At 32.6% G+C, this 22,453-nt stretch overlaps 2 protein-coding genes and 1 long non-coding RNA gene across 3 annotated transcripts; 1 reads left to right on the top strand and 2 right to left on the bottom strand.

Moving 5' to 3' along the window:
* Positions 1-664: 664 nt before the first annotated feature.
* Positions 665-3,944, top strand: LOC114392194 (beta-amylase 3, chloroplastic-like). The gene is made up of 4 exons (XM_028353246.1): positions 665-1,251; positions 1,577-1,787; positions 2,599-2,709; positions 2,882-3,944. The coding sequence occupies exons 1-4, from the start codon at positions 743-745 to the stop codon at positions 3,671-3,673; spliced, it is 1,623 nt and encodes a 540-aa protein (XP_028209047.1). The 5' UTR covers positions 665-742; the 3' UTR covers positions 3,674-3,944.
* Positions 3,945-4,998: 1,054 nt separating this feature from the next.
* Positions 4,999-5,606, bottom strand: LOC114392195. The gene is made up of 2 exons (XR_003662259.1): positions 5,478-5,606; positions 4,999-5,394 (listed from the first exon to the last, which is right to left on the bottom strand). It is a non-coding gene; the product is annotated as an uncharacterized LOC114392195 (long non-coding RNA).
* Positions 5,607-8,466: 2,860 nt separating this feature from the next.
* On the bottom strand, positions 8,467-11,584 carry LOC114391422 (probable serine/threonine-protein kinase PBL19). The gene is made up of 5 exons (XM_028352426.1): positions 11,286-11,584; positions 10,848-11,174; positions 9,905-10,165; positions 9,619-9,741; positions 8,467-9,168 (listed from the first exon to the last, which is right to left on the bottom strand). The coding sequence occupies exons 2-5, from the start codon at positions 11,172-11,174 to the stop codon at positions 8,746-8,748; spliced, it is 1,134 nt and encodes a 377-aa protein (XP_028208227.1). The 5' UTR covers positions 11,286-11,584; the 3' UTR covers positions 8,467-8,745.
* Positions 11,585-22,453: the final 10,869 nt, after the last annotated feature.

The following is a 22,453-nucleotide window of genomic DNA, read 5'->3' as shown; positions in this document are numbered from 1 at the left end:
GATAAAAAATGTAAATTTTTATTACTTTTTTTTTTACAATTTCACCTGATTTTATTTTAGTATTCATTTCATTTCAGATTAAAGCACTAGGAAACAAACATTCATTAAGGCAAACTGTTCCACCTCAATCAGTGCAACAAGTTTAGCAAAACGTCTAAGCAATATATATATATATATATATATTTGTATTATCAGTAACGTCTAAGCAATATTGATCTATGCACAAAGCTACATATTGGGACACGTGTCCTCCAAGCAGAACAATTTCGATTTCTTTTTTATACGGTGATGGCACTTGTGAGTTATTGTAAATTTTAAGATTGTTTTCAATTCCCATTGATAAAAATCAAACAAACTAGTGGGTTGAACAATTTCAATTGAATTAAATGACAACTAATTCAAAATGTCAATAGGATTGGATAGCCTCAAGACATGTTATTTATTGTTTAGGGGATGGCTCGAAATTTTCACTTGAACAGACAGAGAGACTCATACCTTAAATAACCGTTAAAAACTGAGGCTCATACGTTTTGAGATAGATAAGCATGGAATAGGTGGAAACACGTAAGCAAGGTTCAAACAGAACAGACTAGTTTTGATTTTTTGCACTTTTTCCACTTTTCAATAACGAACCCACCAATGTAGTCAACTTCAACTCCTCAACCCAACAAGTTGTTTCTTATAAATACAAGCATACCATCTTGAACCAATTCCCACATATCCTTCCTCCATCTTCAAAAACATGGCTCTAACACTTCGTTCTTCAACTTCTTTTATTAATCAGAAGGAAACCAAAGTCCTCAAAACTTCTGACAATGCCCCTGCAATAGTTAGTTTTTCAAAATTCAAGCCATCATCATCATTGTTCCGGCTCCGGGCAAAAAATTCCATGCAAGAAGCTCATCACACTCGTGAGAAATGGGAGAAGGTGCTGGCTCCGTCGGTCGCACATAGCCACAATGATTCAAAGAGAGTACCTGTGTATGTGATGTTGCCATTAGACACAGTAACAATGGGAGGAAGCTTGAACAAGCCCAGAGCGATGAATGCGAGTTTGATGGCCCTGAAGAGTGCAGGGGTTGAAGGTGTAATGGTGGATGCTTGGTGGGGTTTGGTGGAGAAAGAAGGGCCTTTGAAGTACAACTGGGAACCCTATGCTGAACTTGTGCAGATGCTGCAAATGCATGGCTTGAAGCTTCAAGTTGTTATGTCTTTCCATCAGTGTGGGGGAAATGTTGGAGACAATTGCAGGTATGAGAAAAATACTTGTTATGACTAGTTAAAATTTATTGAAAATCATTAATTTTTGTTGTAGATCCCACTTTTGAATCACAGGAAAGAGTCATCATTGAATGAGAAGTGTAACCCACCAAAATTGATGATTTTCAATAAATTTCAGTCGATCATAAAAAGAATGTTGGAGAAAGTATCACTAACATTTCCCTTTAAATAAAAGGATTACTGTTATATTCTGTAAATGTTGGATGATATGAGCTAATTGACATTGTTACGACCTTGACCAAGTAAAAAACATTTTGTTTTATCTTAGTATTGTACTTTTTATTTTTTGTTTCAGCATTCCTCTACCACCATGGGTGTTGGAAGAAATCAGCAAGAACCCTGAGCTGGTTTACACAGACAGATCAGGGAGGAGGAATCCTGAGTACATCTCCTTGGGCTGTGATTCGGTTCCTGTTCTAAATGGAAGAACTCCTCTCCAAGTGTACTCTGACTACATGAGAAGCTTTCGTGACAAATTCAGAGATTACTTGGGCAGTGTTATCGTGGTAAGTAATTCGGCAACTAATGCTACAGACTGTTAACTGCTGATATAGGATACAGAAACTGCAATAAATAAAGTTGTTTATATTCTTAAGGGGTTTTTTTTATCGACAAATACTAATTTATTAGTTTTTGTTAGAAATATTTCCTTTCTCCTTTCACCCTTATACATCCTATTCTGAGGTATTTTTGTCTGTCACGAAAATCCACCACCGATAATATGGTCCATTCCCTAAAATGCGTGTTCCATGCGCATGCTACAATTTTGGACTCAGGCAACAAACAAACGTACAAGAAATTCCCTTGTAATTTTGAGCTTGCAGTGAACGTTACGTAATTAGGTTCTGGATAAACTTCTTCATACATATTTATAAAAGAAAAAAGAAATTTAAAAAAAAATGAGATAAACTTGTCTTCTAAACTAAAATTAAATTGTGCATAAATTAAAATCAGCTTTTTGAATAAGTTAAATGTGTTAAATTTCTCCAAAAAGCTGACTTTAACTTGTATATAAGCTAACTTTAACTTTATGGGAGAAACTTGTGAATGTGTTTACTCTTTCTTATTTTTTTCTTTTTATCTTACAAGTACTTATCCTAATAGAGTCTAAGCATAGCAATAGTACAAACTTAAAAACATTTGGGGCCTATCAGATGGCTTTGGTTATCAGCTTTTTATATAAATCAAGGTTTCGGTTGATAGAGGTTACAATGGGAAATTGGAACTTGATGCTTAATACGTTTCCATTTCCACATCTTTTGCTCTGTCCCTCTGCCTTGAATGAAATTTGAACTTATAAGATCAATACTTTTGCAGGAAATACAATTGGGAATGGGTCCTTGTGGAGAGCTCAGATATCCATCTTATCCAGAAACCAATGGAACTTGGAGGTTTCCCGGAATTGGAGAATTCCAATGTTATGACAAGGTATTAAAAAAACATTAATTTAAACCTTTTTTGTACATTAATCCTAAAGAATGATTGTATTGGTAATGTTTCAAAGCCATTGGTCCCTATTGACATATCACAAGGATATCACACAAAAGAGAGAGAAAATTTCAAAATATCTATGGACTAAAATGACTTGTTTGTCATGCAGTATATGAAAGCATCCTTGGCAGCAGCAGCCGAAGACATTGGAAAGAAAGAATGGGGAGGAGGTGGACCCCATGACTCAGGCCAGTACAATCAATTTCCTGAGGATACTGGATTTTTCAAAAGGGAAGGAACATGGAACACTGAATATGGACAGTTCTTTCTGGAATGGTACTCCGGTAAATTGCTGGAACACGGTGAGAGGATCCTTGTATCTGCCAAAGGAATATTTGAAACAACTGGGGTGAAACTATCAGGGAAAGTTGCAGGAATCCACTGGCATTACAGAGCAAGATCTCACGCAGCTGAACTAACCGCTGGCTACTACAACACACGAAATAACGATGGATATCTGCCTATAGCAAGGATGCTCGCAAAACATGGAGTTGTCTTCAATTTCACCTGCATGGAAATGAAGGACAGAGAGCAGCCAGACTTTGCAAACTGCTCACCTGAAGGGTTAGTTCACCAGGTGAAGATGGCAACAACAACAGCTAGAGCAGAGCTTGCGGGGGAAAATGCATTGGAGAGATATGATGCAGATGCATATGCTCAAGTTTTATCAACAAGTAAGTCAGAATCCGGCAGTGGATTGGCTGCATTCACATATCTAAGAATGAACAAGAGGTTGTTTGAAGCTGACAACTGGCGGCACCTAGTGGATTTCGTAAGAAGCATGTCTGAGGGTGGTCGGAGAGAGAGACTTCCGGCAGCTGATTCCCATGGGAGTGATCTTTATGTTGGGCACATCAAAGCAACACAGGAAAAGCACACACAAGAGGCTGCTCTTGTGTAATTGCATATTTTTGCAAGTTCAGGCATCTTGGTATATAGTTAAAAGCATCATAAGATATTTTTTTATAGAAAAAGGGAAGCTACAGAAAAAAAGGAGAAATGACATAGGATCATGATACAGAACACTGGCATATGTCATGCCAACACCTGAGATGATCGAGAAGATATTATTTTATTTCATGTAATGTATAACTCCAACTACAATGGAGAAAAAACAGTTTATCTGCTGACGTTATAAACCCAATAATACAGATATTGGTCTCTATTCAACATTTGCCACTTCTACTTTGATTGGTTAATCTCCATAAACACAGCTAAATAAACTCACTAATGTCATTTGTTTCTTTTATGCTGTAACAGCTGTACAAACTAAGGAAATGTCAAAAAGAAAAATCTCCCAATAGCCAATATTATTTGAACACAGGGAGGGATTAACTTACAGGAAATAACATTTTTTTTTCCTTGAAATCTAACTGATAAGATTAATGACTTATTACAACCATCGGATTTAAAAAAATAAATGGTGGGGATGGGAAATAACTTTAATAGTGTGTTTGGATGGACCAATTCAATAGGGGAATTCATTTTTTCAAGGAATTTAAAATGATTGGATGGAGCCTTGGTTGATGTCGGTTTAAAAACATCACTAGTTGTGGTCATGCAAAACAACCCTCGTTAAAATTGTCAATATTTTATATTTTTAAATTATTAAAAATTGAAAAATATTTTTTAATTAATATTTCAAAATTAGATTGTGTTTGTTTTCTATAAAGTTTAATATTAAAATTTCATTTATTTAAAAAATAAAATTAAAATTTTACATATGAAGGAAATTGAATTACCCTATCCAAATAAAAATTTAAAATTGAAGAAATTTGAATTGATGTATCCAAACAAAGCATTTGAAAAATGAAAGAAATTAAAATCAAAGCAATTCAAATTTTAGACATTTCAAATTTCCTAAAATTTTAAATTTCCTAATCCAAACACAAGGTAAGAGCTACTCTTGGTGTAAGATGATCCCTCCTTTTAGACATATAATAATACATCTTATAACCAATTCAAATTTTAAATTTTAGACATATAATAATACATCTTATAACCAATCATAGGAAGTCTTTGCATAATAAAATTGGCATCTATTTCTCTCTTATACAGCCACATTAGTGCATGTTTGGAAATCAGGTGAAAAAATACGTTTGAGACAAAAGAACTTTTGCAAAAGGATCAAAACATTTGCTTTTATTTTCCTTTTTTTTTTTATCATTTGGATTACGTTGGAAGTTTGGAATGAGCGTCGCAGAAATTTTAACTTCAAACCAAACATTCACTAAGTGATTCCATGAAAATTGAAAACCAACATTAGCAAGCAAAGTAGTTGAAGCATTAAGCAAACAACCGTATCAAACTATGACTAAGGCAAGGGAGCTTTTACCTGATTCTCTCTAATAGAGATAATTCATAACGGTAATAATATAAGGAAGCTGCAATACTGTGTTGTTTGGTGCACTTAGAACAAGCTAAAGAGTTGAGAATCAACGCTAGTTACAAAAATGTTAGGGGGAAATTTGGAAGAGACATACACTGTAACGATTTGAAAGAAAGAGATAGCTCAATCAAGAATGGGAGGGAGGTGGAGTGTTTTCGCCGCCGTGACGGAGATCTTCGATCAGCTGAGAGAGTTCTTTGCGCGATGACTCTCTACCAAACATGAACCCATACCTAAGCAGAGAAAATCAATTAGGCAAGTGACGATAATAATTATGATAAGTGAATTAGGAGTGAGTGAGAATGAATTGAATTACCAGAATGAAATCGCAGAGAAGACGCCAGCAGTGGCAATAGTCTGAACCAAAGTCATCTTCTTCTCCATTCTCTCTCTCTCTCTCTCTCTCTGCAACCTCCGCTAGTTAACACATCAATCCTTCAACCTGGGCCTTCAACATCGCCAGGCCCAACTTCAATTTTTGCCAAATTCAAAAAAGAAAAAAAAAATCCAATTTTAATACATCGTATCTCAAAAATTAGGTTGCTGGGTTCTCACAGAGATTTTTTTTTTTACCCGACTGTAGTGTCTCTATAAGATTGTTTCTAAGGGATTACATTGGGAAAAATGTCTCAGCAAAAATACAGAGGAAAAAATGTGTGTTTTGGTCATGATTTTTTTAACTGATTTTTGGTCATGAATTTTCAAGTCAAACTTAATTTTAGTTTTTACATTTTTAAATTGATAAATTTAGTCTTCTAGTTTTTAAAAATAAGTAAATTCAATTATTCTCCTCGCATTTAAACATAATATTTGGTGACAGTTTTTGCCTGTCACAAAGTTAAAAGAGGGATTAAATTTACTTATTTGAAAACATAGAACCATAACCAAGTTTAAGTGAAAGTTTAGGGGCACCTGGTTTGAGGAAATGTTTTTTTTTATTTTTATTTTCTGTTTTTAATTTTTGAAAATATTTTTCATTTTCATTTTTCTTAGATTTAGAAAATAAGTGTAGTTTAGATTTTATTGTATTTAAAAAAATCAAAATACTGAAACAAACAAATTCTTATTATTTATTATTTGTATAAATAATTAATTTATATTATCAATACATCAAATATCAGCATTATGTATTTCATTTTTAAGTAAATTCAAAATTCCTATAGAATAGTTTAATATTTTGAAGATAAAAAGTATATCAACAATAGAAATCTTAACTTTTTTTTGTAGATTTAATAAATATTTTTTTTATAGTGGTGACACAGCTTTCAAAGTTGCTGCATTATGGTGGAGCGAATGCATAGTGGGATTGAGCTCGTCTAGAACAACGATAAGTGGGTTGGGTTGAAATTACATTCAACGAGCAATAAAGTACTAAACTAAAATAAAATAGGATGGATATCGTGCCTTAGTGGTAAGAGGAAGCTCATTTTTTGAAGAAGAAAGGGTTAAATGTCATAATACTAATTAAAGTCAAATCAAGAGGTTTACTCATATAGTATAATTTTTAAATTTATGCATGGTCACAAAGACAAAAAGGCTTTATTTCATTACCGTACACGTGAGATCTTAATATTCATTTTATACATCTAGTGGTAATTGTGATGCACTATTAACTTCATGTAGGCAAACGTCAAAAGTAGTGACCAGATATTTAGATTTAAATTAATTCTGTATTAATTTGATTGGGAGTTTGGGTTAGATTATTTTTTCCAAAGAAAAAAACAAAAAAGAAACCAAAGTTCAAACCGAATCAACTTGGTTATATATTTTTTTTTTTATCAGTAATCAACTTGGTTATGTTAGAGTTAGATTGATTTGGGTAATTGAGTCTATAAATAAATAAAGAATAAGAAACAACAAATAATAAAAAAAGAAGTCAAAATTATAAATTGTTGTTCTAGAAGTGAAATCTTGGTATGATGCAAATGGAGATACTCACATAACTCAGATTACGAAAACCAGTCATTCAACCTCATCCTGAGAAGGCTCACATGGCGACACGCGTCCTATAGGAATCTCTTGACGCCGTCAAGTTCAACCATCACGGTTTGTCTCTAAATCAAGATCTCTTCCTAAATTGAATCTCCATTTCTTGAATCAAACAATTATACAACATAATTTTTAAAAATTAGTATAATTTTGGATTGTTTCGATCAAGTCAAATTTTATATATTTAGATCCAATATCCGAATTAATATCCTCCAATTTACAATTTTAAAATTTAAACCAAGTTGATGGTAAAACCAATTCAATCTAATTTGAAATTATGACATTATATCCACGCACACTAGTGCCTACCCATGCTAAAAGGAAATGGGAAAAGTGTAAGAGAGGCATGGTCCACCACCTTAGAGTTCAAGTGCATTAATGTTTCCCATCTGTGATCTTCTCATCGCTCTATTTCAATTCAAGTCTAACGTTCACATTACCTTATAGTGTAGATGACTAGAATGCTTCCATGTGAATGACGTTTGCATCAGGGTATTGTAAGATATATTATTTGGATATTAAAAAACAATTTAGAGTGAATTTTCTATTATTATTTTTATTTAATTAAAAAATATAAAATCTACTTCTGTTTATTTTCTACTTTTTTTATTAAAAAAATATTCTAAAATATTCTTTCATCTTCACCAAACAGAGGATAGTTTGTAGAGTTACCCAATAACATGTTTGAAAACGAAATTCTTAACTAATTCCCCAACAATTTTTCTACAAACTAGGCAACCATATAGATAATCCAATACTTTAATCATTCAAGTCAAAGTCGGTATGTCCCTTCAACACAATTTAATTTATTATATGCAGTACTATTTTTTTTCTCTTTAAGAAGCGAATAATTTATTCCATTAACGTCCACGGCTCCTCAATATTAATATTGTAATTGATTAGGACATAACTTTATTGATTAAGGTTCTAATTTTCTAATTAAAAAAGTTAAAAGGGTTTAGTTAGACAATGAAAATCCTCACGCAGCACGCCAACACCAGTTACACCTATTGTTACAAGGTGGTATCATATCCAAATGGAATAGACTTTTCAACTGTACACCCTGTGTTGTATAGTAGTAGTTTTCTTAGTTTTTGCGAGGGAATTGAAAGGGACATAAAGATGAGAGAAAAATTCTTCATCTTCCTTTAAAATCTTGTAATTTGATCTCACAAAACATTTTTTGTTTTTATTTTTAATTATAAATATATCACCTATTCAAATATTTTCTTGTCTAATTTAACTTAGGTAACAAAGAAAAAATCAATTTCAGTTAGTCCTGCTCTTCCTTATGGGAATGGCCAATAGTTGAATAATTTAACTTAGAAGTAAAGAATAATTTTGTTAATTGAAAATTTTCTACAATGACATCTAAACTGTATTAAAAGCCAACAGCTGACAAAGTAAAGAAGGACTTGGTTTTGTTTGAACTAGGCCAAACAGACAAGTAAGAAAAATCCTCAAAACTGACTTCCAAGATTGACCAGAAAACTACCTCAATGGTGGTAAATACTTACTACATAGATGATCTAATCAACTTACCTTAAAATGCTAAATTTCCCACAAGTCCTTCAAAAAAAAAAAAAGCTCCATATTTACTTTTTTCGGACCAATTTAGAACGAGATGAGGAGGAGGATTCAGCAATGTCCTGAGAAGTAGTGTCTGAATATTGCAATGCTTGCTTCAAGCTTTCCACTATCTGACTCATGGAGGGTCTATCTTCTGGATTCTTCTTCAAGCAGCTATCAGCCAACTTAGCTATTTTGCGAGCTGCAGGAAGAGAATACTGGTTTCTGAGACGAGCGTCCATTATGATGACGAATCTGCTGGTGTCGGCAGGGTATTGTTTGACCCAATCTAGAAGCTTTTGTTCTGCTGTGGGACGGTTTCTTTCCAATGACCTTCTTCCTGTGAGGATCTCATACAATACAACACCAAAACTCCACATGTCACTCTGAACTTTCAGGTGACCCGTTTCAATGTACTCCGGTGCAGCATAACCCTGTGTTCCAACTACCTAATGACAAAAGAATGCAAAAAATAGAAGTAAGAATAAATCATTGGTGTAAACAAACTCATGAGTTCATAACTTCTATGATTGTTGTAATGAATAGATAAGACAATGTCCTAAAGAATGGTGTGACTGCAATTTTGACTACAAGTCTACAATGTTAAAATTTATCGGGCATCTCTCAGGCTGCAATTGTGGTCATAGGCTGCTGCATTTGTCCACAATTTCCCGCAAAATAAAAAAACACGAGGAAATTGTGACCACAACCGCTAGTTAAAACCTTGGATGGGATCATTGCAATGTTGCTAAAATCACAAGTTAGGGAATAAATCACGAAGGCTTGAGGAGTGGTGCATGATAGCAATGTATGCATGTGAAGTCCCTATGATTAGGTGCTTAAAATATGAAAGAGACATTAACAAGCACTTTGAGAATTTGTATGTGCATTGAACTTACCGCAGTGGATACATGAGTCTGATCACCTTGTGGTCCTTCTCTAGCCAGACCAAAATCTGAGAGCTTTGGGTGGAAGTCCGCATCTAATAGAACATTTGAAGATTTAAAATCTCGGTAGATCACCTTCCCAACATAAAAATGGAAAGATTAACAACCAAAATTGGTATTCAAATATACAATTAAAGTATACATAGGAAAATAAAAAATGGCAGGCACTAAGCTAATTAGTGATATATGTGGCAACAATTTCATTTCAACTTGTGGATAATATGAGCCTATGAGGTACCTGAATTTCCAGTCCTTCATGTAGATAAGCTAGTCCTTGAGCAGCACCAAGCATGATCTCCAATCTTGTTTTCCAAGGCAGGGTTGGTAAGTTTTTGTTGAAAAGGTGATCCTCCAAGCTCCTGTTGGGCATGAACTCGTACACTAACAACCGTTGGATTCCTCTTTCTGCATCCACGGAGCAGTATCCCAAAAGTTTAACCAAATTTGGGTGATTAACAATGCCGAGAAATTGAACTTCAGCAAGCCATTCTTTATGACCCTTTACAACAAAAGAGAGCACCATAAGATTGCAGGTATATTTTTAAAGCATAATACAATATTTTGACAGCTCAGTGACAAACAAGTAATAACAATGCCGAGAATTTGATATGCTTCAGGACCATTTAAGTCATATGCAGAAATTAAGAATCATCTTATCCTTGATGGCCCAAATACAACAATGTAGATGCAAATAACTTCCAACATTTCCTATACTCATTGAACAGAACTGTAAATTATTGTTAGCAACTTAAGTCTTAACATGTTAACTTGTTAAGTAACTACTATCAGTAATGGATCCCAAAGCAATCACAACAGCAAACAATAAGAGAAATCGAAGAAGGATAAAAAGAAGCAAAGCAAGTATATCATACTCCCTCCCATCTCAAATATAAAAAGAAAAAAAAAAAGCACTCTTTTTTTTTCTCTCAAATATAAGAAAATATTAACTAACTTTACTTCATTATTATCTCTAAAATATCATTTATTTTATTGAGGTGTTGGTTCTAATAACTCCTTTTTATTTCCTTTTTATTCTTAATATCAAGTTTCAATCAAGGATAAGTGGAAAAAAACTTAATTTTTAATTAAGATTGATACAACTAAGCTGATTAACTAACTTTCTTAGTTTTTATTTTATTTGTTTATATTTGAAACGAGTGAGAGTATGTATATATATATACCTGGAAGCCACGAGTGTTGAGCCTTTTGATTGCAACTGGAATTGGATCACCACCTTGTCCATCAGGTTGCGTAATGGATCCTTTATAGACACTCCCGAAACCCCCTTCTCCAAGCTTGAGCATCCTATTGAAGCCGTTGGTGGCATCTCTCAGTTCCTGCAAAGTGAAGACTCTAAAGCTGTGCTCTTTCTCTCTGTACAAGTCCTTCACGCTCTTGGGCGAAGACACGGAGCCGGTGGAGTTTGCGGCGCGGTTCACGGCGGGGGTTTTCTTCTTGTGCAGTTCCGGGGCGGATTTGCACTTCTCCTTGAAGAAGAAACACTTCATCTTGTAACCATGAAAATCAATTAGTTGCAACAACAGCAGGGAAAAGGCAATTAAATAATTGGTTAGAGAACAAGAAAGAGTTGATGATGACCCAGATGAGAAAAATGGAACCTTGAGTATATATTTATAAGGGGTAGTGAGAATTGTTCTGAGGAACAGAGGAAGATGAAAAAAGACAAGAGAGTTTTGCGTTTCCGTGAAGTGAAAGAAATAAAAATTGAATGGGAACCCAGAAGAAGAAAAAGAAGTTGGTGAGAAAGTGGAACATAATTAATCACACAGCCGCGTGAGGGAAGAGAGAGAGAGAGAGAGAGAGATGAGGACAGGAGTGAAGCGGGTTTACGACGTTGTAGAAAAAAGACCAAACCCAAGAAGAAAAGACCTTTCAATGGTGTGAGCTGGAATATCTTTCTTTCACAAGAACAGACAGTTGGGTGACTTGGGTCCGATTCCGATCCTTTGCATGTCCGTATCTATCTTCATGTTTTAACTCTATAATAATAATTCTTCGTTCTAAGAATAATAGTCATATTTACATTTCATAGTAACTAAGAAAAATAATAATAATTCTATGTTATTATTAATTTATTTGTAAATTTTATTATCTATCATTAATATTATATTAAAAAATTAAAAATTATTATTATTTTAAAATATTGTTTTACTCTTGATAGTTATAATAAGTCAGAAGCTTTTCCTAACCTTAGTCTCCCCAATCACAAGGTTCTGGTCTTTTTTATCATATTAATTTTTAAAATAAATTAATTAAAATGCACATTTTATTTTATAGTATCTTCTAAAAATTATACCTTTATACATATATAATATAACAATTATTTATTACTATTATATAATTCCTTTAAAGTTATATAATATAATAAAATTAAACACTTTTCTCAAACCTTATTGAATTATTTTTACTGGAAAAACTTATTGAAAATAAAAAAAATGCTTTATACATAAAGTTTGAATTATAAATCTAATTTTATTCATAAAGAATAATGAGGTGTGTTGTTTGAAGCATAGAGTTTCCTTTATGCTTTCTTTCAATGAAAGAAATTAAAATTTAATTGTTTAGTGAAAATTAAAGTAAAGGAAAAAAATTCTTGAAATTAAAGACTATAACTTTCTTTTTAAAATTTTGAAATTTTCTTTATTGCCCTTCTTTCTTAAAAATTTTCTTTAAATTATAGTATTGTGTTACGTTGAACATAGTGTGATTTTCAACGACAGTGGTTGAACGGTGCACAACTTTCTATATGCCATGATCTATGATGGATGAGAGCGAGAATTTTTCGTTGCTATGAGAATCAATTTTGCATTTGAGGAAGGCTAGCAACAGTGTTACACTTTCTTTCGGATATTTTTTTTTATTCATTAAAAATCTTTAATTTTAGTAAGTTTTATTTCTCAATTAATATTTTTCTTTTTTTATTTGTATTAAATAAAAAGAAATTTTTTTCAAAATTAATAAATTTTAATCCAAAAAAATATCCGAAAAAGAGTATAAAAAAAATATCCCTAACATTTCTCATACATATTTGGTAACATTTAAATTTAGATTAGATAATAACAATGCTGACAAAACTGACACACATATTCAGGAAGCGGAACATTGAAATTTTCATAGTATTATACTATTATGGATGTCACTAGTGACTTTATTAGTAGAATTCGACTTCAACAATTTAATTATTGAAAAAAAAAAATCATCTATCTATACCAGCTGCACGGTTGGAGAATCAATAAGCATCATTTTCTGCAAATTGCAATCTGAAACATAAATCTCATTGTTTTACTCTTTTTAAATCATTTTGATATTTTTTAGTGTAAATAATTTTGGTATTAATTTTCTTTTAACCATAAAGAGTGATACTATACGGCAAATGAGATTTAAAAACTAAATATAATGAAATTTACATTATTAACAGACTAAATAATATAATGCTAATTTTGTACAATTAAAAGTTATATTAATGTTACTTTTTGCCTTTTCGTTGGTCTTCTTTCCATCTTGATATACATGGACTCTTTTAGGGTTACGAGTTCCGTCAAACTGAAATTTTGGATGATCATCACTTTGGGGAAAGCTTAAAAATTTAGAAGAAAAACTAAGACAATAGGGTATAGCCTCCTATATAATATCTTATTTTCATAATTTTTAAACATTTTTATGAAAATAGTAATAAAATAAATATAGCTATTTTACTATTTTTTATAATTAAGAAAATATTCCATTGTGGAATGATTAAGTTCAAAATAATAACAAAACTTTGGATTTTTTTTCACTTTTCAATAATGCCGTGCACCTAAAAAGAGAAAAGCCTCAAGTATCAGGCAGCCACTGTTACGTTTTTCTTTATTACGGAATCATAGAGTATTTGATAGGCTTTTTTGACGTCCTTATATATAACTTTTAACTTTTCGAGATTTTTTTCTTTCTTACGTGCAGATACGTATATTAAACAGTTAAAAATAAATAAAATATTAAAATACGCAATTCATTTTTATATTAATAAAAAAACATCAGTTACATAAAAAAAATTATGTTTAACTCCTTAATTTATACATTGAGTACACAAGATAGTACAATTGTGTTGATGGTGAAAAATTATTTCGAGATTTCTTAGAGTTGAAATAAATTGTTAATTTTTGGCGTGCCAAAAGAAATCATTAAATTTCTAAAAGTGTTGGGAGTGTTCGGATATTATTTTCGATATAATAAATTGAGACTCCTTTCGATATAAGATTATCGTTGTTTAAAGGCATAAATGATCGCTATTATTGAGAATATGGAATTGATTAAAAGATATGTAAAAAGATGAGACAATAGAAAGATATATTAATTGATTCAATGTTTATAAAGAAAAGGATTGTATATGACTATAGAAAAATGTGATTCAAAAGAAAGATGAATCGAACATGAATGAATTTGAACACTGAAATCAAATGATTGAAGAAGTTTGAATGAAGAAGAACACCCTATATAAAGTGACAAGATATGGTTGTCGGTTTTTATGAAAAAAATTATATGTTCTTGTTCATTTTATTTTTTATAATATCTTCTCCTTTCGATAACTCTTTTTCTTGTTCATAACTCCTTCATCCATCTATATTTGTTTCTTTATCGTTTTCAATTATATATATATATATATATCGATACATGATGTTACTATAAACTTATCATTGTAATTGTAAAAGTTGTTAATTCAAGTATTGTTAAGTATTGTTTTATATTAATATAAGAAAAATGTGTTCACATGGGTAAAGATTAACCTTTATAATCATGTTACTCAATTTGTAATTATAATGAAGTTTATTGTTATTATAAGTAACTAATAAATATTCAGTTTTATCATATTGAAAATTTAAGTGATTGTTAGTTTAAATACAAAGAATCCTTTAAAGTATTTTGGTTTAATGTCATTAGTCATTAATATAAAATTTTTATTTGTTAATTTATAGTCATCTAACCTAATATCAAAACCCTGGATCAATAAAAAGATAACTCCGATACACGACTCAAATGAATAAATATCTTTATTTATGAGACTTAAAATTAATTACTAGTTGTGATTTTTGTTATTCAAATCAACTTCGGAAGTTAAAATCTTAATTTAATTGTGATCAATATTCTAATTAGTGTGTAAACTGCTTAATTCGATTTATGAAAAAGCAAATAGAAGAACAGCTTAACTTTGTTAATTTTAACAAGTAAAAGAAGTTGTAAACAAAGAATTGAAGAATACAATCAAATACGAAGAAATTCAACTCAGAAAAATAAAGACAACATGATGACGGCAAAGAAATAAAAACGGTGAAATGTAAAACAAAGCAAATTGCGTGAAAGATTCAAAAGTTGGAAAATAAAAGTTTGCAGAAAAATAAATGACTGAAAAGATCAAATTGTCGTATTGTAAATGAAAAGTTTTGTAAAAATGGCAAGAAACTAGAAATGCAATTGAAATGTAAAGGGCTGGAAAAATAAATGTATAAAGGAAATATAGATTGCAAGAAATCAAAAGCGCACAGAATTTAAAGAAGAAAGCAATTAAAGTGCATGAAATGTAAATAAAAAGTTATTATAAATTGCTCGAAAGGAAGAAATTGAAATTTAAAACACTTGAAAATGTAAAGTGCTGAAACATAGATGGACAAAGAAATGAAGTGTAGTGTAGGGAATGTAGTTAAAATCGAAATGCAAAGACGAATTATAAGAATGTAATGAATTTTGCATTAAGAGTGGGTCAATGGGTGAATACATACATATCACTCATAGGAACAACAATCATTTCAATCCGCATGAATCGATCAATGCATGATGATGTTACATAAGTATATTGTTGTCTTTTTAACTAAGGAAAAATGTTTACAATGGTTACAAGATCTATACACATTACTTTGTGTAGGATTGACTATCTAAGATTGTTTTATGTGTCTCAAGTATATATTTCTAATGACATGTATTTTTTTACCCATAGATTTAGTTCTGTTGAAAATTTAAATATTATCGACAGGTTTTATCCATAAAATATGTATTCGTCAGGAATTAAAATTTTACCCAAAACAAAAAGAACACAACTCTAACCAGACTCTCAATCACTCACGTTTCTAATTTCTAATAGCGCTCACACCCATGTCGTTGTCGCACTCACTCCACCACCCATGTCGTCGTCGCACGAGGCCTCCATCATGCCCAGGCCTTCTTCACGACCACCCTCTCACGTCACGCCCATGTCATCGTCACACGTGCTCTATTGTTGCACATAGGACAGGGGAAACTAGCTTTCTACCTGACAAGTGTGTGTGGCATCTCATCTTGTATTCCCCCCCCCCCCTCTCCCTTTATTGGTTGTTGCCCTAACGTTTGAGCATAGGAGTGTTAAGGATTCATGTTTAGTTAGCAAGACTCTGAGGAGCAAGCTGAGTGTGGAGGGCTACGAAAATAGTGGCTTCATGAGCAGGAGCAAATTCGAAGTGAGTCTACTCCCTCTTTTATATTAGTTTCCATTGTCTCATAATAATATAATCTACACTCGATTTCTTAATGTTGAGGAGCAAAGCATAGTTAGGATTTAGGTCCCTCCAAACTTTTCAGCAAATGATTACTCATTTGTACTTCATTTTTCCAAAATAATGTTCCCCTGGCCCAATTAATGTGTTTGGTCTTTTTGGTTCCTTTGAGAAAATTTCCCTAGTTTTTCCTGTGTAAATGGCTTCTTTGATTGAAAGTAGTAGTATTGTGGATTTAAAATTCTACGTCAGTAATATGGTCATGGAAAATTTTCTTACCGACAAACATATCCATAGGTAATAATTATCCACGAATACATCCGTAAAACATTTCTCATGGATATGTCCGTTGGTAATTTCCAACGGATCTATCCATCAAAAGTTTTTCATGGATATATCTGTCGAAAAAAGGTCATCGTTATTTTTTATGGATATATTTATTGAAAATTACTGACGGATTCTTTTTTTACCAATAGATCCATTGAAAATTACCGACAAACAAAACATTTCATCATAGGAATTTTCTATGAACATTTTACCGACGAATTTTGGTTCATAAAAAATATATCAAAAATCCCAAATTACGGACAGATTTTGAGAATTATTGACACATTTGTAAAAAATATCTTTTTTTTGTAGTGATGGTTACAAACATAAATCGTAAAAAGTTTAATTAGGAACTAAATGGTTAGTATATCCGTATCTAACCAATATGTTGATCTCCAACAATGGTAAAAGTAAGGAAGTATTCAAAAAAATACTTCAACTATTAACTTAATATAACAAATCAAGGGAAAGTTTATGTACCAAGCAACAGTGGGAACGATATTTACGAAGTTTGGATAAAAGTGAATCATAATAAGATACTCAAACAAAATTATGAGATAATGACTCTTTTAATCACTAGATTATATTCTAAAATCATTAAGGGTCAATTTAGTGGGGCAAGGTTGAAGTTATATGTTTAAACTTTTGTGCGACTATTATGCAAAAAACAAACTCTTTTTTTTATGATGCTCTAAAATTATTAGCATGAGAATGTGAGTCGGTGTATAAAACATTGTGTATTATTCGATCCGATCTTTATTATAAGATATAGTTTATAAGGAATTGATAATTTTTTATAAAGCATTTTAGAATTCATATGAAGCATCTAATCATTTTTTATTAGTTGTCCACAATAAATATTTTAATTATTTATTAATAGTGATGCATAATATTTTTAGATTTTAATGTTTTTACATTATTCATAATAAGTTAATGATTATTAATAAAGATATAATTGGTCCATTAATAATATTTTAAAAAAAATCAATAAAATCAACTGAATTAATTGTTTTTATTATCTATGTAATTGATGTCCAAAGTATCCTATAAAAAAGATTAGAGGAAGTACATGTTATTAATAACAAAGTGGGTCTAAAAAGAATTGTCCCTGCAAAGTAATATTGGTCAACTTAGGTTATTTCTATAATTTATTCCATACACATTATTTCTTACTAGCTTTCTGAGTACCTTAGCTTAGTTGCTAATCTAGACCGATCCTCTAGTTCTAGGCAGAGACGGACACAAGAGGGGCAAGCCCCTCCCACTCCCACTGGCTTCCTTTGAGAACTGTATATTATTATGACTTGATACATTTCTAATTGCATATAACTGAACACAGATGAAAATAAAATGAAGGTAACTAAAAATTATTTCATCTTCTTTCATGCTATTTCGTCCCTTACGTAAGCGTATATGCTATCCAAAATTCCAAATGGAAGAAATTAATAAGAATATTTAAATATATATTTTTAATTAAAAGAATATTTAAATATAGTAGTTGAACCACAATATACTAACAATATATACGAATAGTACAAAAGATACCATTTATATAAGTTGCGAGGACAGTGTGATCTCCAATTATTAATATAACTCTTCTGCATAATGTTACATAACGACATGTGAGGGGAGCTGACGTTTAATTTGTATCTTCTTCGTCTTTTTTTTACGGGTAGATAACTTTATATTAATTATAATCATATCCTTTTTTTTTCAAAAAAAGAAACAATTGTTTGTGCTTAGAAGTTTCAAAGCATTGTATCTTTTGAAATATAATGATAGGCATTAGCACAATTCAACAAGATTTCAACCCGTTATTTTCGTATGAGTTGGCAGCCTCGCCTTTTTTAAAAATTATTTTAATTTTTTAATCACGATTAACGTTTGCCAGTGGCTTTCACGGACTGAGACTTGTGAAAATTGTCCAAATTATTATTATTATTATTATTATTATTTAAATAAAAAGAAAAATATATATAGAGTGCATGAGACCCAATACGATCGAAGTTGCATGATCATTGTTACAAGGTTACAGGGTCAAATTTATGTGTTTCATTCTTCTAGAAAGTTTGAATGTTTTTTTTTTCTTAGTCAGAGAGTACCGGTATCTTTTAACCTAGTGGGTCAAAATTTAATCTAAGTCATTGTGTGTGTTTGTCAAATACATATTCTCTTATTAATAAATCGTTGTCACTTATAAAAGTAGTTAAATCTTTCTTATACCAGTGCATCAACCTTTGGGTTAACTTATACTTATTTGAGTTTTTCTTCAACATAATACATTTAACAAACTAACTTTTTTTTGGTTGAAGCAAAAATTTCAATTTTAATGTAACTTACTTTAAATAAATTCTAAGTCTCGTTCGTTAGTCTAGAGGCAAATGTAAAAACAAAAGACTAGTATTCAAACTTCAAAGGTTTGGGTGGATTTAGAAAAGTACTTTGATTCTATTCCAGCTCCTTCATTTCCATGCCCGTGGATATAGCTAGGAGAAATAGAAATGACTTGACCTTTTTGGTCAAGCAAATAAAACAACAAAAAAGCCACGTACAGCCATTGTACTATATATATACTTCCCTATAAGGTTTGTTTGAATAATATTTTCAAAATTGAATTGATGATTAGGTTAATCAAGTTACTGATTTATTATTTATAAGTTCTAATCTCATCAATTTAATAATAATTAAATATATATAATTTTAATATTCTATAACATACAATAATGTTAATTTAACAAAAAATTCCCTACAAAACTTTAAATCAATACTTAAATTCTGGTAACAAGATGAATGCTCTCAATTTCCAGTTCAATGGCAAAACAAGAGAAAAAGAAAAAAAAACAATATATTGGCTTAATTATTTCATGTCTACTAAAATAGAAATAGGCATAAATTAAATTTAAACATGACCTTATTATATTAAGATTCGAGTTAACAGCAACCATTTCCTTAAAACTATTGAGGAGAGTATGACTGTATGATGTTATAATGCAATGAGGATGCCAAATTATTGAGGGAGAGGAGCGTGTAACTAAAGCCATTATGACCAAAAAGACTCGATTGAACAGTAAATTTTTTTAAAGCGATTGAACGGTAAAGAAAACAAAATGGTGAAACAGGATATTGACCACGAATTAAAGATGCATGAGGATTGAGGGGAGAGGGATGTGACTGGCATAATTGGAGATTTATGAGATAAAGGAATTAAAAAGATATTGAAAAAAGATAACACGTTTTATGTGAGAAAAAAGATATTGACTGGCATAATTTTTTTAATTTTACTTTTGCACTGCGATTTCTTTTTTATAACTAAATATTCTTTTGTGCTAAAATTTTGAATTCTCAAGTTTAAGTTTTAATTATTTTAAACTTTTTATCTTAAGTCTTAACTATTTATACTTTAAATTTATTTTTAAAATTTACTCATTTTTTTATCTAAATTTAACTAATTTTTTTTACTCAAATTAAAAAGTACTCATTCAATTTTCGGAACACTAGCTAGTACTAAAACAAATAGCTACGTAAATAATTTGTTTGAATCACTAAGTAGCTATGTAAATAGTGTAGGTTACCAATAAAACGGGTGAGGAGAATGGGCTTATGCTAGGTCGAATGATACCGTTCTGAAGCATGGATTCGACCTGAGTTTCAATCTCTTGCTTTTAGAAATAAGGATAGCGGTATGGGCGAACATTGATAGGGTCAGAATTGGGTAGCAAATGGATGGCATGGTTGATAGTGCGTGAAGGTGGGAGGGTTGTTGGTGTTTGGAACAGGGTTGAAAACATGCAAAGTAAAGCTTCAATTTCTGGATACGGGGTCGTGGTAGTTTTGGTTGAAGGGAGTTCAGGGTCAATGACTCGAATGTGGAAGAATGCACTGGCACTATCGGTTTGCATGATTTGACGAAGCTAGGGTGGTGTAATGGCATGAGGATTGGTATCTAAGTTCCCTTTTAACTTGATAATTTTTCCATCATGAATGAATTTCATAGTTAGATCATTGTAATCGATAAGAACAAGGCCAAGGGACTTCAACCATTTGGCTTTGAATGTGAATGGAAAATCTGGAGCAGAGGTGGTGGCAAGCAATTTCGTTGCCGTTGCCTACCACGACCCTGAGAGGGTGTGTGGGCTGAGCACTAAGGCCCAGGGAATGGACAAGACGCTCCTGCACAAAATTGTGCATGCTCCCGCCATCGATGAGTATGACGACGGAGTGGTGCGAAACCCAACCCAGTAAGTGCAACGTCTCAGGGGCCAAATGACCCGAAAGGGCGTAAAAACTGATTTGGTCTTGGGGCGGGTCAAGCGTGAGTTGGGTCGAGGAAGTAGCTTCAGTATTAGGGTTGTCGTCTGAAGGTTCACCATCATCTTCAGGATCAGCAATGAGGAGGAAGAACCAAGAGGAGCACTTATGGCCTCTAGTGAACTTCTCATCGTAGTTGAAACATAGTTCTTTCTCGCGCTGCATGGTCATTTCCTCAGGAGATAAACGTCGAACATGGGGTGGTGGTGATTTCGCTGGTTTAGTTGGTGAAGGTAGCAGAGGCGGGGTTGGCGGTGTAGGTGTCGAAAAAGATGAAGAAGTGAGGGGTGCCCTGCCGTGAAAAGCTCGACGGTGTGTTGCGAGCTTCTCCTCCTGAAATCGCGCGAGGCCCGCCGCCTGAACCAAGGTTAAGGGTTGGAGGGCCTGGACCTCCCTACAAATGTTAAAGTCTACCTTGAGATGAAACAGCTTAAAAGGAACGGTGTCGGTAAGCCAATAATCCGATTGGCGAGCATCTCGAACTAAGATAAGTAATCACTCACTGAACCCTGCTATGTCAATTTGAAGAGAGTACCCGTGGGGTCTTCATACTTGGAAGGGGCAAAACGGGCTTCAAGGGCGTAAAGGAGGCCCGACCAAGAAGAAATTTGGCCATTCCGTGTCAGCCATTGAAACTAGGCCAGTGCAGGACCTTCCATGGCGAAGGAAGCGATAATGAGTCGTTCGGGTTCAGGGGTGGTGTGATACTCGAAGAATTGATTTATTTTGATGGTCCATCTTGAAGGATCGGAGCCATCAAAGCGGGGAGCTTCGAGTTTCATACGAGGAAGATGAGATGGCGAAGGGGAGGAAAGGGGGTTGGCCGAGGAGGAAGAGGGTGAGAGGGATTGGTGTTGACTGGTCTCCAACACGGTGATACGTTGGATGATTTCGTCAAGCTTAGTGGTGACATGGAGTTGGTTGGAGACTAATTTGGCTATGGCTTCTTCCATACGTTCCATGTTGGTTTTGGATCGTGTAGATTCTGCCATGGTGGTTGCGCAAAAGAACTCAATGAAAGCACCAAGCTGTTATGATCAAATTAAATATCCTAGTATTCGAGGTCTAGGAGCCTCCAGAAAATGAGATAAGGAAAGAGAATTTTATTACTGTTTGCATTTCTATTACATGATTTGTTCATATATAGGCACCAAATGCTAAAGTTGTTTATTCTTTTCCTTACAGGTCCTAACAGTATTGCTTAATATCACTAACAGAATTGGTAAATCATAACAAAAAGGTATCATAGCAGATAGGATATTCCCTTTGTCCAATAGAGCTCTGCCAGCTCAGCACTCTTGTCAGAGTTGGTTATGCGAAATCCTTTAGGTATTAAGGTCTAGTGGTTATCCTTTTGGGTCTCTGAGTGGTGTTTGTCCCCTCCTTGTCTATTTGTGATTTCCATGTTTTCTGTGCTCTGTATTTATCCCTTGTGGCTGATTCATAACAATGAAGCATATTAGATACTATAATAAGTACTTATATCTGCAGTCATCTTCACTAGAATTTGAAGATAAATATGGCTATGGATCCATTTTCAACGAATGGGTATTAATCCTATTTATTTGTGAATATTATTGCAGATAAACCCATGGAATGTGGCTAGAAATACCATCCTAATCCTATTAGGT

The sequence above is a fragment of the Glycine soja genome, chromosome 17 (assembly GCF_004193775.1).
Source record: "Glycine soja cultivar W05 chromosome 17, ASM419377v2, whole genome shotgun sequence".
NCBI classification, from domain to species: domain Eukaryota; kingdom Viridiplantae; phylum Streptophyta; class Magnoliopsida; order Fabales; family Fabaceae; genus Glycine; species Glycine soja.
The sequence above is the reverse complement of the archived record's forward strand: the minus strand, read 5'-3'. Positions and strand labels throughout refer to the sequence as shown.

Coding starts and splice junctions, on each gene's coding strand:
- LOC114391422 (XM_028352426.1), bottom strand. CDS start 11,174: ATGAAGTGTTTCTTCTTCAAGGAGAAGTGCAAATCCGCCCCGGAACTG. Junction 10,166..10,847: donor TCAACACTCGTGGCTTCCAG/GTATATATATAT, acceptor TTTGTTGTAAAG/GGTCATAAAGAATGGCTTGC. Junction 9,742..9,904: donor ATGAAGGACTGGAAATTCAG/GTACCTCATAGG, acceptor TATGTTGGGAAG/GTGATCTACCGAGATTTTAA.
- LOC114392194 (XM_028353246.1), top strand. CDS start 743: ATGGCTCTAACACTTCGTTCTTCAACTTCTTTTATTAATCAGAAGGAA. Junction 1,252..1,576: donor AATGTTGGAGACAATTGCAG/GTATGAGAAAAA, acceptor TTTTTGTTTCAG/CATTCCTCTACCACCATGGG. Junction 1,788..2,598: donor ACTTGGGCAGTGTTATCGTG/GTAAGTAATTCG, acceptor ATACTTTTGCAG/GAAATACAATTGGGAATGGG.